The 15332-nt window shown below is 41.9% G+C and overlaps 1 protein-coding gene across 1 annotated transcript; it reads left to right on the forward strand.

Annotated features, from left to right (window-relative positions):
* Positions 1-473: 473 nt before the first annotated feature.
* Positions 474-12278, forward strand: LOC110945715 (myosin heavy chain, fast skeletal muscle-like). The gene is made up of 41 exons (XM_051941602.1): positions 474-487; positions 709-758; positions 852-1074; positions 1203-1346; positions 1700-1856; positions 2021-2048; positions 2137-2248; positions 2331-2423; positions 2500-2563; positions 3187-3285; positions 3371-3474; positions 3573-3711; positions 3828-3946; positions 4052-4201; positions 4296-4466; positions 4552-4858; positions 5306-5385; positions 5476-5563; positions 5646-5763; positions 5883-6006; positions 6104-6240; positions 6354-6609; positions 6820-7062; positions 7175-7351; positions 7605-7750; positions 7863-7953; positions 8048-8437; positions 8554-8680; positions 8764-8882; positions 9074-9270; positions 9399-9582; positions 9670-9835; positions 9997-10121; positions 10238-10546; positions 10629-10832; positions 10950-11075; positions 11185-11355; positions 11514-11618; positions 11688-11783; positions 11888-12019; positions 12158-12278. Exons 3-41 carry the CDS (start codon positions 871-873, stop codon positions 12173-12175), a joined length of 5820 nt encoding a protein of 1939 aa, XP_051797562.1. The 5' UTR covers positions 474-487; positions 709-758; positions 852-870; the 3' UTR covers positions 12176-12278.
* Positions 12279-15332: the final 3054 nt, after the last annotated feature.

Raw genomic sequence — 15332 nt, forward strand, 5'->3', positions numbered from 1 at the left:
CAGAGTCAAAGTATATTAACTGTCAAGATTATGTTGGTATATTAAATATTTATGTTGTGTTAAATACAAGAATTTAAGTCATTTATAAAGATTGGTGATGTATATTATGATTATATATCCATAGAACATAAATGAAACATGACTAATTAAAAGTGATACTGTGCTTGATTGTGTCATACTTTTTTTAATTAATGCATTAATAACTAAATGTTAATACTTGCTTAAACACTGCTCTTTAGCATTAATAATTCCAATACAGTACTAAAACATATTTGCATTTTTAATACATATTTGTAAAATGTTAATTATATATGTTGAAAGTCAAACACGATTGTTAATTTATCTGTGACCATATCAATATCAAGCAACAAGGTGTCAAGCATTCCTGACCAAACTGAGTAGGGTGCAATTGCTGAGATGGCAGAGCCGTTGTATATAAAAACAGCAGCTCTGGCCGTTTGCTCTAACTGACAGGCATCTAAGACAGGTGAGTGCAACACTGTCCCTATGCTATGTCTCTGTTACATTAATATTCCACAATATTGTAAATTAATAAGTCATATGATTCAGTGTCTCTTTTAGTTACATACCTTAACTTAGACAGTTTTGATTTTAGTTTTTTATGTTAAATATATTTTCAAAATCTTTGATATCATTACAATACAATGAAAAACTTATATTGATCAACATTAAACTTGTATTTTGTAGCACTGTGCCATACAAAGGATACCAAGGAATTCTGTTTCGCATCAGCAGAGGTAATTTCTATAAAGCAAAAGCTGACAGAAATTTGTCAAGTGTTGGCTCTATGATAATTTTGACAATTTTGTGTGAACTTCTCATATTTTCAGTGCCCATTAAAGTGCCATCATGAGCACAGACGCGGAGATGGAGCAGTATGGCCCGGCGGCCATTTTCCTCCGGAAGCCAGAAAGGGAGAGGATTGAGGCCCAAACTGCTCCATTTGATGCCAAAACAGCCTTCTTTGTGCCAGATAATGATGAGATGTATCTCAAGGGTAAACTCACCAAAAAGGAGGGTGGCAAAGCCACAGTTGAGACAGATGGGGGAAAGGTTGGTGAATGATCTGAAATACCTATTATTTATATTACATGTTATATACCTGTTATTACTAATACATTTTCAAATGGCTAGAATATAAAACCTTTCAAAGACAAAACCTTTTTGCATCTCCTATTCAGAGTATCACTGTAAAAGAGGATGAGATCCATCCCAGGAATCCTCCAAAGTTCGATAAGATGGAGGACATGGCCATGATGACCCACCTCAACGAGCCATCTGTGTTGTATAACCTCAAAGAGCGTTATGCCTCATGGATGATCTATGTAAGTATTTACGTTGTTTGATTTTAACTGTTAAATTCAAGTGCAGACAGTGGGGCAGCATGGCTCAGTGGGTAGAGTGGCCATCTTGTAACTGGAAGGTTGCCGGTTCGATCCTCGGCCCGTTGAGCTCATGTCGAGGTGTCCCTGAGCAAGACACCGAACCCCTAATTGGTCCTGGTGGGTCGTGGTTAGTGCCTTGCACGGCAGCTTCTGCCATTAGTGTGTGAATCGGTGAATGTGACGTACCATGTAAAGCGCTTTGGATAAAAGCGCTATATAAATACAACCATTTATGCAGGTCTTTATATGTTCAAATGTGATGTATTTATATTATTCACTCTCTGCTATGACAGACCTACTCTGGCTTGTTCTGTGTTGTCGTGAATCCCTACAAATGGCTTCCCGTGTATGACGCTACATGTGTAGCAGCATACAGAGGCAAAAAGAGGATTGAGGCTCCACCCCACATCTTCTCCATCTCTGACAATGCCTATCAGTTCATGCTCACTGGTAAGATCAGAACTGCTAATAAAGTTAGCAAAAATTTAATGGAAGAAATTACCTCAAACACATTCTTTAGTTACTACAAAATACAAAATAGTTAACTAAATATACAATTATTAAAGGAAAAACGATGATGGAATTCAAGTGAAGCATATTTGTTTGTATTTTAGATCGTGAGAACCAGTCTGTCCTGATCACGTGAGTATAACACAAACTTGTATGTTAAACATTGGCAAACTTCATGATCATGCAGCTGAACCTTGACAATGTGTCTCTTATTCCCCAGCGGAGAATCTGGTGCTGGAAAGACTGTCAACACCAAGCGTGTCATCCAGTACTTTGCAACAATTGCATCTCTGGGAGCAAAGAAGGCTGAGGCAACACCTGGCAAGATGCAGGTAAACTTCATTGTTTAAGAGGGATGATTTTGTTTGAGAAAGGTTTGCTTGACAAAGTTGTAACTCACACCATCTCTTGCAGGGCTCCCTTGAGGACCAAATTGTTGCAGCCAACCCTCTGCTGGAGGCCTATGGTAATGCCAAGACTGTGAGGAATGACAACTCCTCTCGTTTTGTAAGTCATCAAGTAACACATTTTTCGTGCTGTTTTCAAAAAAAATACAATGCTTATAATTAATCTGACTGTTTAGGGTAAATTCATCAGGATCCACTTCGGTTCTTCTGGCAAGCTGGCCTCAGCTGATATTGAAACATGTAAGTTTTGACCCTTGTGTAAATCATAGTTGTTGCTCAAAAAAACATGTGCTTTATTAGTCTAACTTTATACATGCAATGAATAAAATGTGGCAATCAAAACCTTGTGGGTAGGAAAACAGATCAATGAGAATATGTAGTATTTATGGAAGAAGAAGTGGTTGTGTTTCGGTGTTAAAGTAGATATGTTACAACTGAAGCATAAAAATTACATATTTAGGCTGCCATGTGGTAGTTAGGTTAAGATTTATAAAGACATGTTTTATGTTGTGTGGGAGCATATGCATCAGTGTATGACTGTGGCTGCAGTCATGGTCGTGAGTAGGCAAGTGATAAACACATTGACAAAGTGACGAGTTGCAATCTGCTCGCTCTGTCGCAAGTTACATATAGACTTGCATAGCACTCTGTGAGTACTTATAGGGATAGAATATTTCCCAGCTCCTCACAATTTCAAGTGGTAGATATCAGGCAAGGGCTGACAGACACGATCACTGGAGTAATGAGAAAAGCAACAGAATGAAAGAAGAAATGTAAGAAAGATGGCAGTTTCTCTGGATTTAGCTTTTAAAAAGTGTTGCTGTAATACAACAGTTTTCCACACTTTCATTTGTTCCTCTTAGATCTGCTGGAGAAGTCCCGTGTTACCTTCCAGTTGTCTGCTGAGAGGAGCTACCATATCTTCTATCAGTTGATGACTGGACACAAGCCTGAGCTCCTGGGTATGTTGCCACACAAGTTGTGTCTAAACTTTTAACAACATTCAAAAATAAGAAAATGTCATGAATTTTGTTTGTCTTCTTCCAGAGGCTCTTCTGATCACCACAAACCCCTATGACTATCCAATGATCAGTCAGGGTGAAATCACTGTTAAGAGCATCAATGATGTGGAGGAGTTCATTGCAACAGATGTAAAACCTTATTTCACATTAATTTTTAGACTTACACTTCATATTTACTTGTACTTTGTCATATCAATACAAGTCAATTTCTTTCCTGTGCAATGCAGACTGCTATTGACATCTTGGGCTTCAACGCTGAAGAGAAAATCAACATCTACAAGCTGACCGGTGCTGTGATGCATCACGGCAACATGAAATTCAAGCAGAAGCAGAGAGAGGAGCAGGCTGAGCCTGATGGCACTGAGGGTAATTGATAAAATAATAGAACTGACATTGCACAAGTATCATGGCGTGGAAGGCAGGTATCAGATTAATGTATCAGAGTATGTGTATTGAGTGCACATCTTCTGTCTTTGCCTCAGTGGCTGATAAAATCGCCTATCTCTTCGGCCTGAACTCAGCTGATATGCTGAAAGCTCTGTGCTACCCAAGAGTCAAGGTCGGCAATGAGATGGTCACCAAAGGTCAGACCGTCCCACAGGTAATGAAAATAAAGTTTTAGGCCTCGAGTTTGTTTTTGAAATATTAGCATTTTGAATTTATCATATTACTGTGATATTTTCAATGCTAAAATCTCTTCCTCTAGGTCAACAATGCTGTCAGCGCTCTGTGCAAGTCTGTCTATGAGAAAATGTTCTTGTGGATGGTCATCCGTATCAATGAGATGCTGGACACAAAGCAGCCAAGACAGTTCTTCATTGGAGTGTTGGACATTGCTGGATTTGAGATCTTTGATGTGAGCAGTTGAAATATCTTTGAGATATCTTTGAGCAGTTTGAAAAGATCAATACTATTTTGCCATGATATTAGACATATTTCTGTAATTACAGTTCAACAGCTTGGAGCAACTCTGCATCAACTTCACCAATGAGAAACTGCAACAGTTCTTCAACCACACCATGTTTGTCCTGGAGCAAGAGGAGTACAAGAAAGAAGGTATCGAATGGGAGTTCATTGACTTCGGCATGGACTTGGCTGCCTGCATTGAGCTTATCGAGAAGGTATGTAACCAAATATTTTTTGATGGATGCTTAAACGGTTGCTTGTGCTGCTAAACTTTTAACATGAAATGTAAATTCTCCTCAGCCAATGGGCATCTTCTCCATCCTTGAAGAGGAGTGCATGTTCCCCAAGGCCTCTGATACAACTTTCAAGAACAAGCTGCATGATCAGCATCTTGGCAAGACCAAGGCCTTTGAGAAGCCAAAGCCTGGAAAGGGCAAGGCTGAGGCTCACTTCTCCCTGGTTCACTATGCTGGTACAGTGGACTACAATATCACTGGCTGGCTGGACAAGAACAAGGACCCACTGAATGAATCTGTTGTTCAGCTCTACCAGAAGTCTGCAAACAAACTGCTAGTCCTCCTGTATGCAGCCCATGCCTCAGCTGAGGGTAAGAAAAAAGAATCAGTATCAAAATCACAAAGCCTTTATTGCCAAGTGAGCACACACAAGGAATTTGACTGGGTGTACAGAGAGCAGTGCCCAGCAACAGCAGACAGTAAAAGAATAAATTAATTTCAATCTGAGAAGGAACAGAGTCAAGAGTTGAACAGATATTGTGGACAAATTCTTACACTGAAGGGACTGTAGAAATGTTTTTTAAATAATATTACAAATAATGGTGCTTTCTATAATTGGTGCATTGATATGAATGGTTGAACTGAGTGTGTATACGATAGAGCTGTAGTCACTAAATGCAGTTTATCACATCAAATGAGGTGCCATAAGTTTGAAGATACCGACATGAATATGTGACTGTTACACATGATTTATTCCTGGTAAAAGATGATTACTGCCCTGTGGTGATGATCCTGATATTCATTGTTTTGGCAAACAGAGGCTTCTGGTGGTGGCGGTGGCAAGAAGGGTGGAAAGAAGAAGGGTGGCTCCTTCCAGACTGTGTCCGCTCTTTTCAGAGTATGTATACTTTCATATTTTGGGGAAAACAATTGAAAAACCTCATATGTAAGTCATATTGACGGACTGTCTGATCCTACCACTCTATAGGAGAACTTGGGCAAACTGATGACCAACTTGAGGAGCACACACCCTCACTTTGTCCGTTGCTTGATTCCCAATGAGACAAAGACTCCAGGTAATAAGGCCACAGTCTTACAGTATTCTCCACAGTAATGAAAATAATGCTGTACTTTAAACTCTGAATTTCCATCTCTCAGGTCTCATGGAGAACTTCTTGGTCATCCATCAGCTGAGGTGTAATGGTGTGCTGGAGGGCATCAGAATCTGCAGAAAGGGCTTCCCCAGCAGGATCCTCTACGGTGACTTCAAGCAAAGGTGACAATTGTTGATTTATATTTTTACAAAAAATCATAACGATTTCAAAGGTATTGTGATGGTAAAGATCGAAATGACAAGGAGGACAAAATAAGTAACTAAATCATTCTTTCTTGCAGATACAAAGTATTGAATGCCAGTGTCATCCCTGAGGGACAGTTCATTGACAACAAGAAAGCTTCAGAGAAGCTGTTGGGCTCCATTGATGTGGACCACACTCAGTACAAGTTTGGACACACTAAGGTACATATCGCACACCAACAGTATTGACTTTGGTCATAAACGGATCCAGTTGTGTCTATGTGTACCGACAACTGAGTCTGCTGATTTGACACCATAGGTGTTCTTCAAAGCTGGTCTGCTTGGTCTCCTTGAGGAGATGAGAGATGAGAAACTGGCTTCACTGGTGACCATGACTCAGGCTCTCTGCAGAGGATATGTCATGAGGAAAGAGTTTGTAAAGATGATGGAGAGGAGGTAGGAAAAAAATACAACACAGTTATTTATTCTGTGTGACACTGACCCCTTTACAACAACATTGCAAGACAGTAAATGTGACATAAATTTGTGTTCTTTGTCCTTTCTTCCAGAGAGTCTATCTACACCATCCAGTACAACATCCGTTCATTCATGAATGTGAAGAACTGGCCATGGCTGAAGGTGTACTTCAAGATCAAACCTCTTCTGAAGAGTGCTGAGACTGAGAAGGAGTTGCAGCAGATGAAAGAGAACTATGATAAGATGCAGTCAGATCTGGCTGCTGCTTTGGCTAAGAAGAAGGAGCTGGAGGAGAAGATGGTTTCCCTCCTACAGGAGAAGAATGACCTGCAACTCCAAGTGGCTGCAGTAAGTAGGAAACCAAACCAAGTGTGATAGTATCACATGTGTCCATCATTTACTGACCACCTTGGTTTGCATTTTGACACATATAGGTGGGATATAAAGATGTCACATAACTGCATCACCTTCGGATTGTATATACAGTATGTTTTATGTCACCATGTTAAAATATTAAGCAATTAAACTATTTTCTTGCCTGTTCTACATGGATTGTAGGAAGTTGAGAATCTCTCTGATGCTGAGGAAAGGTGTGAGGGGCTCATTAAGAGCAAGATCCAGCTCGAGGCCAAACTCAAAGAGACAACTGAGAGACTGGAGGATGAAGAGGAAATCAATGCTGAGCTGACTGCCAAGAAAAGGAAGTTGGAGGATGAATGCTCTGAGCTGAAGAAGGACATTGATGACTTGGAGCTCACCTTGGCTAAAGTGGAGAAGGAGAAACATGCCACAGAAAACAAGGTTCACTTCATTTTGACATTGTTTTACATAGAAATATAGTGTTACATATTGTTATTCTTTTCTAATTAAATGAATGCTTGAGAGGGATGTTAAATTTTACACATGATTTCAGGTGAAAAACCTGACAGAGGAAATGGCCACTCAAGATGAATCTATTGCCAAGCTGACCAAGGAGAAGAAAGCCCTCCAAGAGAGCCATCAGCAGACACTGGATGACCTCCAGGCAGAGGAAGACAAAGTCAACACTCTGACCAAGGCCAAGACAAAGCTGGAACAGCAAGTGGACGATGTAAGAAAACAAGTGTTTTGACTTTACGGTGTCACTTTGCATAAACATACATGATCCGTGCTATAGATACTTAGCACGGATCTCAGAAGAAATGGGTATGAATGCTAACAGGTCATTTGTTGCAAATGAAGCAGGTGCTATTTAGTAAAAACTTAGGTCAGCATAAACATGGAGCAATCACAAAACAAACAAAATTCATAAAATCTGTATAAATCTTCAGTGAAATTAACTCTTACTCCCTGTCATTTGTCAGCTTGAGGGCTCACTGGAGCAAGAGAAGAAGCTCCGCATGGACCTTGAGAGAGCCAAGAGGAAGCTTGAGGGAGATCTGAAACTGGCCCAGGAATCCATAATGGATCTGGAGAATGACAAGCAGCAATCTGAGGAGAAAATCAAGAAGTAGGTTTTTAGTTTGTTTTGGTTATCACTTGTCTTTTCAGGACCTCACATATTACTCTCCAACAACAGTATGAATTATGATAGTGAATTCCATCTTGTTCTTCACATCAAGGAAGGACTTTGAGACCAGTCAGCTCCTCAGCAAGATTGAGGATGAACAGTCCCTTGGTGCTCAGCTTCAGAAGAAGATCAAGGAACTCCAGGTATCATTATTTTACATGTATACAGGACTTGAAGAATCCAAAACAACATGTTTATGTCACTAAATCTCGTTGATGTAACCATCATCAACTGTAGGCTCGCATTGAGGAGCTGGAGGAAGAGATTGAGGCTGAGAGGGCTGCTCGGGCTAAGGTGGAGAAGCAGAGAGCTGATCTGTCCAGGGAGCTTGAGGAGATCAGTGAGAGGCTTGAGGAGGCTGGTGGTGCAACAGCTGCTCAGATTGAGATGAACAAGAAGCGTGAGGCTGAGTTTCAGAAGTTGCGTCGTGACCTTGAAGAGTCAACCCTGCAGCACGAATCTACTGCAGCAGCTCTCCGCAAGAAGCAGGCTGACAGCGTGGCAGAGCTGGGAGAGCAGATCGACAACCTCCAGCGTGTCAAGCAGAAGCTGGAGAAGGAGAAGAGCGAGTACAAGATGGAGATTGATGATCTCTCCAGCAACATGGAGGGTGTTGCCAAGGCAAAGGTGAGTGATTTCTTTGTCTTTCATTAAGCTAAAAAGTTAGATGAACTGTAATTAATGAACCTATCAGTATCATTATATTTGAAATGCACAACATACATCACAATTTCTTTCTGTAGGGCAATTTGGAGAAAATGTGCCGAACTCTTGAGGACCAGCTGAGTGAGTTGAAGGCCAAAAATGACGAGAACGTTCGCCAGCTGAACGACATCAATGCACAGAGGGCCAGACTTCAGACAGAGAATGGTAAGTGATGTAGAATGAAAACTGGCTTTGAAACACGGTCATGATCATTCTGATGAATATCACTGTTAAACACACTCTATCAGGTGAGTTCTCTCGCCAGCTTGAGGAGAAGGAAGCTCTTGTTTCCCAGCTGACCAGAGGCAAGCAGGCCTTCACCCAGCAGATTGAGGAGCTCAAGAGGCACATTGAGGAAGAAGTGAAGGTGTGAAAAACGTTATCTCCCTTTATACCATTACAATTCAGTATAAAGTTATTAATTAGACAGTTCCAGAGCGTTACTCCAAGGCATTGCTCCCTGACTTGGTGTGTTAGGGATTCAACTTCAACAATTTTTCTCGAAAGCGTTTTGATGTAACGTACACTGGGTTTTCTGACATAGACTGTGTTCAACAGGCAAAGAACGCCCTGGCCCATGGTGTTCAGTCAGCTCGCCATGATTGTGATCTGCTCAGAGAGCAGTTTGAGGAGGAGCAGGAGGCCAAGGCTGAGCTGCAGAGAGGAATGTCCAAGGCCAACAGCGAGGTGGCTCAGTGGAGAAGTAAATATGAGACTGATGCTATCCAGCGCACTGAGGAGCTGGAGGAGGCCAAGTAAATAAAACCCCTTGCCTTTCCATATCAGATAAATCACCAGTTAAATCTCTTTCTTTTATACTTCTTTTTTTTATTATTGTGAAAGTATGTACGTATGAGAAAAGATAACTCTTTGTTCACCACAGGAAAAAGCTTGCCCAGCGCCTGCAGGAGGCCGAGGAATCCATTGAGGCTGTGAACTCCAAATGTGCCTCTTTGGAGAAGACCAAGCAGAGGCTGCAGGGTGAGGTGGAGGACCTCATGATTGATGTGGAGAGAGCAAACGCTCTGGCTGCCAACCTTGACAAGAAGCAGAGGAACTTTGATAAGGTTGGTGCTTGCATTAGAAAGCAAAACCAGGTTCAACACAAGACTTCACCAATCCCAGAAAAATATTCTACTTCTTTGTGTTTCTAGGTCCTGGCAGAATGGAAGCAGAAGTATGAGGAGGGCCAGGCAGAACTGGAGGGAGCCCAGAAGGAGGCTCGTTCTCTCAGCACTGAGTTGTTCAAGATGAAGAACTCATATGAGGAGGCTCTGGATCACTTGGAGACCATGAAGAGGGAGAACAAGAACCTACAACGTAAGTCAGTCTTTGTATTTAAGGTTGTTGCTCCTTTAGCAATTGTTTGACATGTTTTTGTGCTGTTCATAAGCTTTTGTTGTGGTACAATCCATCAACTATTTCCTTGATACAGTGGTTACATCGAGTCAATTTCCTCTCACTGATTTTTTGTATTGTAGAGGAGATCTCAGATCTGACTGAACAGATTGGTGAGACTGGAAAGAGCATCCATGAGCTGGAAAAAGCCAAGAAGACTGTTGAGACTGAGAAATCTGAAATCCAGACTGCTTTGGAGGAAGCTGAGGTAATATGTTTTCAAATTATCTAAACTGGATTTCTTTGAATCAATTCAATTAAATAAAGTGTAGTGGAGTATTATTTCAAATGACTTTAAATATAAGAATTTAAAATCATTCAAAGGGCACCTTGGAGCATGAGGAGGCCAAGATTCTCCGTGTTCAGCTTGAGCTGAACCAGGTCAAAGGTGAGGTCGACAGGAAGCTGGCAGAAAAGGATGAGGAGATGGAACAGATCAAGAGGAACAGCCAGAGGGTGATTGACTCCATGCAGAGCAATCTTGATGCTGAGGTCAGGAGCAGGAATGATGCCCTGAGAGTCAAAAAGAAAATGGAGGGAGACCTGAATGAGATGGAGATTCAGCTGAGCCATGCCAACAGGCAGGCTGCTGAGGCCCAGAAACAACTGAGGAACGTCCAGGGACAGCTCAAGGTAAGTTTCTGTGATCGGTGGATTAAAAACAAACAATTTGAGAATAATGGAAGTTAACATTAATGGATTTTTTTGTTATCAGGATGCTCAGCTGCACCTTGATGATGCTGTCAGAGGACAGGAAGACATGAAGGAGCAGGTTGCCATGGTGGAGCGCAGAAATGGTCTGATGGTGGCTGAGATTGACGAGCTGAGAGCCGCTCTGGAGCAGACCGAGAGAGGACGCAAAGTGGCTGAGCAGGAGTTGGTTGATGCTAGTGAGCGTGTCGGCCTGCTTCACTCTCAGGTTGGATTTTATTCATTCACAAAAAATATATTTCGTTGTGCCATATATATACAGATGGGCTTTTTTATTTACATGACAAATAATTATTCTATTTTTGTGACTGTTTTTAACATTCAGAACACCAGCCTTCTGAACACCAAGAAGAAGTTGGAGTCTGACCTCGTCCAGGTCCAGAGTGAGGTGGATGATGCTGTTCAGGAAGCAAGAAACGCTGAGGAGAAAGCCAAAAAGGCTATCACTGATGTGAGATTATGTCTGTAACTGTTCTATGTATTTATCTTGTTGGCTGTTTCCATGTAGTGATAATGTCACATCTATTTCAAATCATGAATGGAAAATTTCATCATTTCAGGCTGCCATGATGGCTGAAGAGCTGAAGAAGGAGCAGGACACCAGCGCTCACCTGGAGAGGATGAAGAAGAACTTGGAAGTCACAGTCAAGGACCTGCAGCACCGTCTGGATGAGGCTGAGAACCTGGCCATGAAGGGTGGCAAGAAGCAGCTCCAGAAACTGGAGTCCAGGGTATGAACTGTATATAGTGAAAAAATGCATGTTTCTGAATGCCAGTTGAACTTTCAATGAGTAGAATAAATTCACAAGTATTTATCTGCTTTATAACAATTCGGAAAAGTATATGCTTTCATTCTATTTTTCATGAATTAACCACCATCACCTCACAGGTGCGTGAGCTGGAAACTGAAGTTGAAGGTGAGCAGAGACGTGGAGCTGATGCTGTCAAAGGAGTTCGCAAATATGAGAGGAGAGTGAAGGAGCTGACCTACCAGGTAAATATTTTTACTCCAAAAACACAGTACTGTGAGTTATCCTGTACTTACAGTCCTTTATCTATGTAGACTGAGGAGGACAAGAAGAACATGACCAGACTTCAAGATCTGGTGGACAAGCTGCAGCTCAAAGTCAAGGCTTACAAGAGACAGTCTGAGGAGGCTGTAAGTGAATACTTACATTACCAATCTTTTTTCCCCTTTTTTGCAAATAATGCCAAAAATAACTGCTTTGTAATTAAGCCAATGTCACTCCAATCATTTCACAGGAGGAGCAGGCCAACACTCACATGTCCAGGCTCAGAAAGGTTCAGCATGAGCTGGAAGAAGCTCAGGAGCGCGCTGACATCGCTGAGTCCCAGGTCAACAAGCTGAGAGCCAAGAGCCGTGATGCTGGAAAGGTAGCAATTCACATAATTGAAAGTCATGGAAACAGCTGTATGCAGGTTGACAGAGTCTTTAAATAGTTATTAAAGATAAATTAAATCCCCAAATATCCTTTTAAACCTTAACATAATTTTCTGTTTTCTTTTTTGCAGAGTGAGTCTGCTGAATAAGAGACCACGTCGAAATGAAACTGTTCAACAGAATTCATAAAATATGAACAATTTGTTGAATATTGTCTACAGTGCAGCATTTCAATAAAATTTTTCAATATTGCTCAGTAGCATTTACCGTGTGTTTCCTCTAACTTCTGATGCAAAATGGATACAACACAGCAGCTACATTGGGTGGAGTTTAATCAGATAAACAAGTTATAAAGCAGTTAGACGCATCATTTTAAATCCATACTCCATTGTTTCATACCTGGTCATATCAGATATTTTGAATTCAATTGAAATGATAGCCCCTTGAGATGGAGCATCTCATTTTCAAAGGGTTCCGAAGAACACAAATAGAAAACAAATTCAAACACAATACTATACAGCAAACACTACAGGTACACCAGTACAGTCAGCTCACAGACTCTCACCCTTCCCCACCCCTCAACCTCAGCAACCAAAGGAAAAGAAATCAATTACAAAGACCAAGAATACAACAAACACATTGTCATTTGAAGCAATTTGAAGATAAGAATAATTGAGAGAACATCCAAATTAAAGGCATAAACAGACTGTGTTAAGATGAGAAAGAGAAGAGGTCCTAAAACAACAAAAAGGATTAACACATCTTACAGAAAAAGATTATTCATGTCAGAAGGGGCTTTGTTTGGAATGACCAGTGTCCAACGTCTTTGAGATAAAGGAATATTGCAGATGCCACAGTGAATCTGAAGTTCTATATTTGACCAGGAACTGTTTAGAATAGATTGGACAGTTAAAATGAACTGTTGTTAAAATGAAATGAACCTAGTGAAATTTCATTCAACCAACAGAGCAATTTATATTAATGACAGTGGTGAGTTCTGCATGGACACCTCAGAACAATTCTGCACTTACAGTTAAATCCTACATTTGTCACGCCCCTCTGGTTCCAACGAGCTGGCTCATCAGTGCAATGACGAGTGGCTGTACAGGGCGTGAGTTTCTAATCAGTGCAGCAGCCCAACTCCCCTCACGACTCACTGCCGGTTCATTGCTCCATGCTCCATCATCCATGCCACGACGCACTCTGCTATACCCTGCATTCCGTCCACCATCTCCTGCACGCCGCTTCCTGGACTCAAGCTTCCCTTAGGACTATTACCTGTTTCCCTGCCCTCGTCACGTTCTCTCCATCTGCTCCCTCCATTCTGTCCGCTTCCGCCTTCCACACCCTGGACACTCCGTGAGTCTCCCCTCCCCGTTAATTAGTTTTGTTTTATGTTTAGTTTAACTCAGCCTTTGAGCCCGCCCTTAGTTTAGTTTAGTTTAGTTTACCTTACTCCTCTCCGCAATTTCCTTCTGGCTTTCTTTATTTAGCGTTTTCTGTTCATTTATATTCTTATTGTTTTATTAAATCGTTATTTAATGTCACCCATCTGTCTGTGCCTGCTGCTTGGGTTCTTTCCACCCGCATTCGTGACAACATTAAAGGGTCTGAGATAAGTCAGGGCTCCAGACTAACTTTTTTTTCCGAGGAGCACAGTGGCCCCTAACTTAAAATTTTAGGAGCGCAAGCAGAAAATTTATGGGCGCACAAAGTAAAAGTAAAAAGTTGAGTAAATATTCACATTTTCCTCTCAATTTCACTGTATTAATGAAAAATACTTGAACAATGAATGCAGAAACTAATGTTTTCAATTCGCATTTTATTGTGCAGCAGTTGACACAACATAACATGAAAAGCACTCAGAGAGCGCAGTACTCCGCCAACGCTGCTCAGTTGACTTATAATTTTCAACGCATGAAATCTTTAATAAAAAATGACCTTGTGCTGAGCACAGGCTTGTGTTATGCACTGTAGCTGTTCAACTAAAATACACTGTTGCACCCTACAAAGGTCCAATGTTGAAACATAAAACCTTGCCAACAAATATTAAACTAAATATTTTGGCAATGCCACACAACAGATAAGGCAGACAATACAATGGTACAATAATCAATACAAATAATTTATTAGATCGCTCAGTCTGGGATTTCATTAGTCCCCTTTGTATACAGTCCGAACTGTCAAATTCATATAGTCCATTCCAGGTATTCCGCAAATCCAACAAAAAAAGAACCAAACAAGGAGGTGAGCAACGACTGTTCATACAGCTCCAACGAAACGAGGATTCCAAAGAAAAGCGCTGCCGTCCGGGTTGAGAACAGAGGATAAAAGGCAAACGGGGGGAAAAAAAAATAAGCCAAACTCACAAAGCTCGCTGTAGCTGGACGTCCTCCGGCGAGGGTCAAGTTTTCACTGGCAATCGGTAACGGGTAACCGATAACAACTTCTTTAGATCACCAGGGAACCAACTGTCACTGAGCTGACCTGCCACACCCATACTGCTCTGGAGGACTGCAGATATGGGGAAGTAGTAGGGCCGGCCTTCCCAGCGTGCGGAAAATGCAACCATACCACTGGCTGGAAAGCAGATGGGCTGATGGGGCGGGGAGGTCAGGTGAATGCAAATACACTTTCTCCATACATTCCATATATTACATTTTAGCTGTCACCACAGTAATCCGGTATACCCCACCTAGTGAAAATTTCTTGGGTGAGGATGCGAGAGATAGACTCAGCTGTTGCTGTCCTCGAGGGATAAATCCATCCATCCATCCATTTTCCTCCGCTTACCCGGGGCTGGGTCGGGGAGGCAGCAGGCGAAGCAGGTCGTTCCAGACGTCCCTCCCCCAGCAACGCTTTCGAGCTCCTCCTGGGGGATCCCGAGGTGTTCCCAGGCCAGACGAGATATGTAATCCCTCCAGCGAATTCTGGGTCTACCCCGGGGTCTCCTCCCAGACGGACGTGCTCGGAAAACCTCCAAAGGAAGTCTCCCTGGAGGCATCCGTATCAGATGGCCAAACCACCTCAACTGGCTCCTTTCGATGTGAAGGAGCAGCGGCTCTACTCCGAGCTCCCTCCGGATGTCTGAGCTCCTCACCCTATCTCTAAGGCTGAGCCCAGCCACCCTACGGAGGAAGCTCATTTCGGCCGCTTGTATCCGTGATCTTGTTCTTTCGGTCACTACCTCGAGGGATAAAGCTCCATCTATTTGGAGTAGTAATCCACAAACACAGACTTCTAATGGAGCTTCTGGGGAAAGGACCCATTAAATCCAAACCTAACATTTCTCAGGGTTGTCCTACC

The sequence above is a fragment of the Acanthochromis polyacanthus genome, chromosome 21 (genome assembly GCF_021347895.1).
Source record: "Acanthochromis polyacanthus isolate Apoly-LR-REF ecotype Palm Island chromosome 21, KAUST_Apoly_ChrSc, whole genome shotgun sequence".
Taxonomy (NCBI): Eukaryota; Metazoa; Chordata; class Actinopteri; family Pomacentridae; genus Acanthochromis; species Acanthochromis polyacanthus.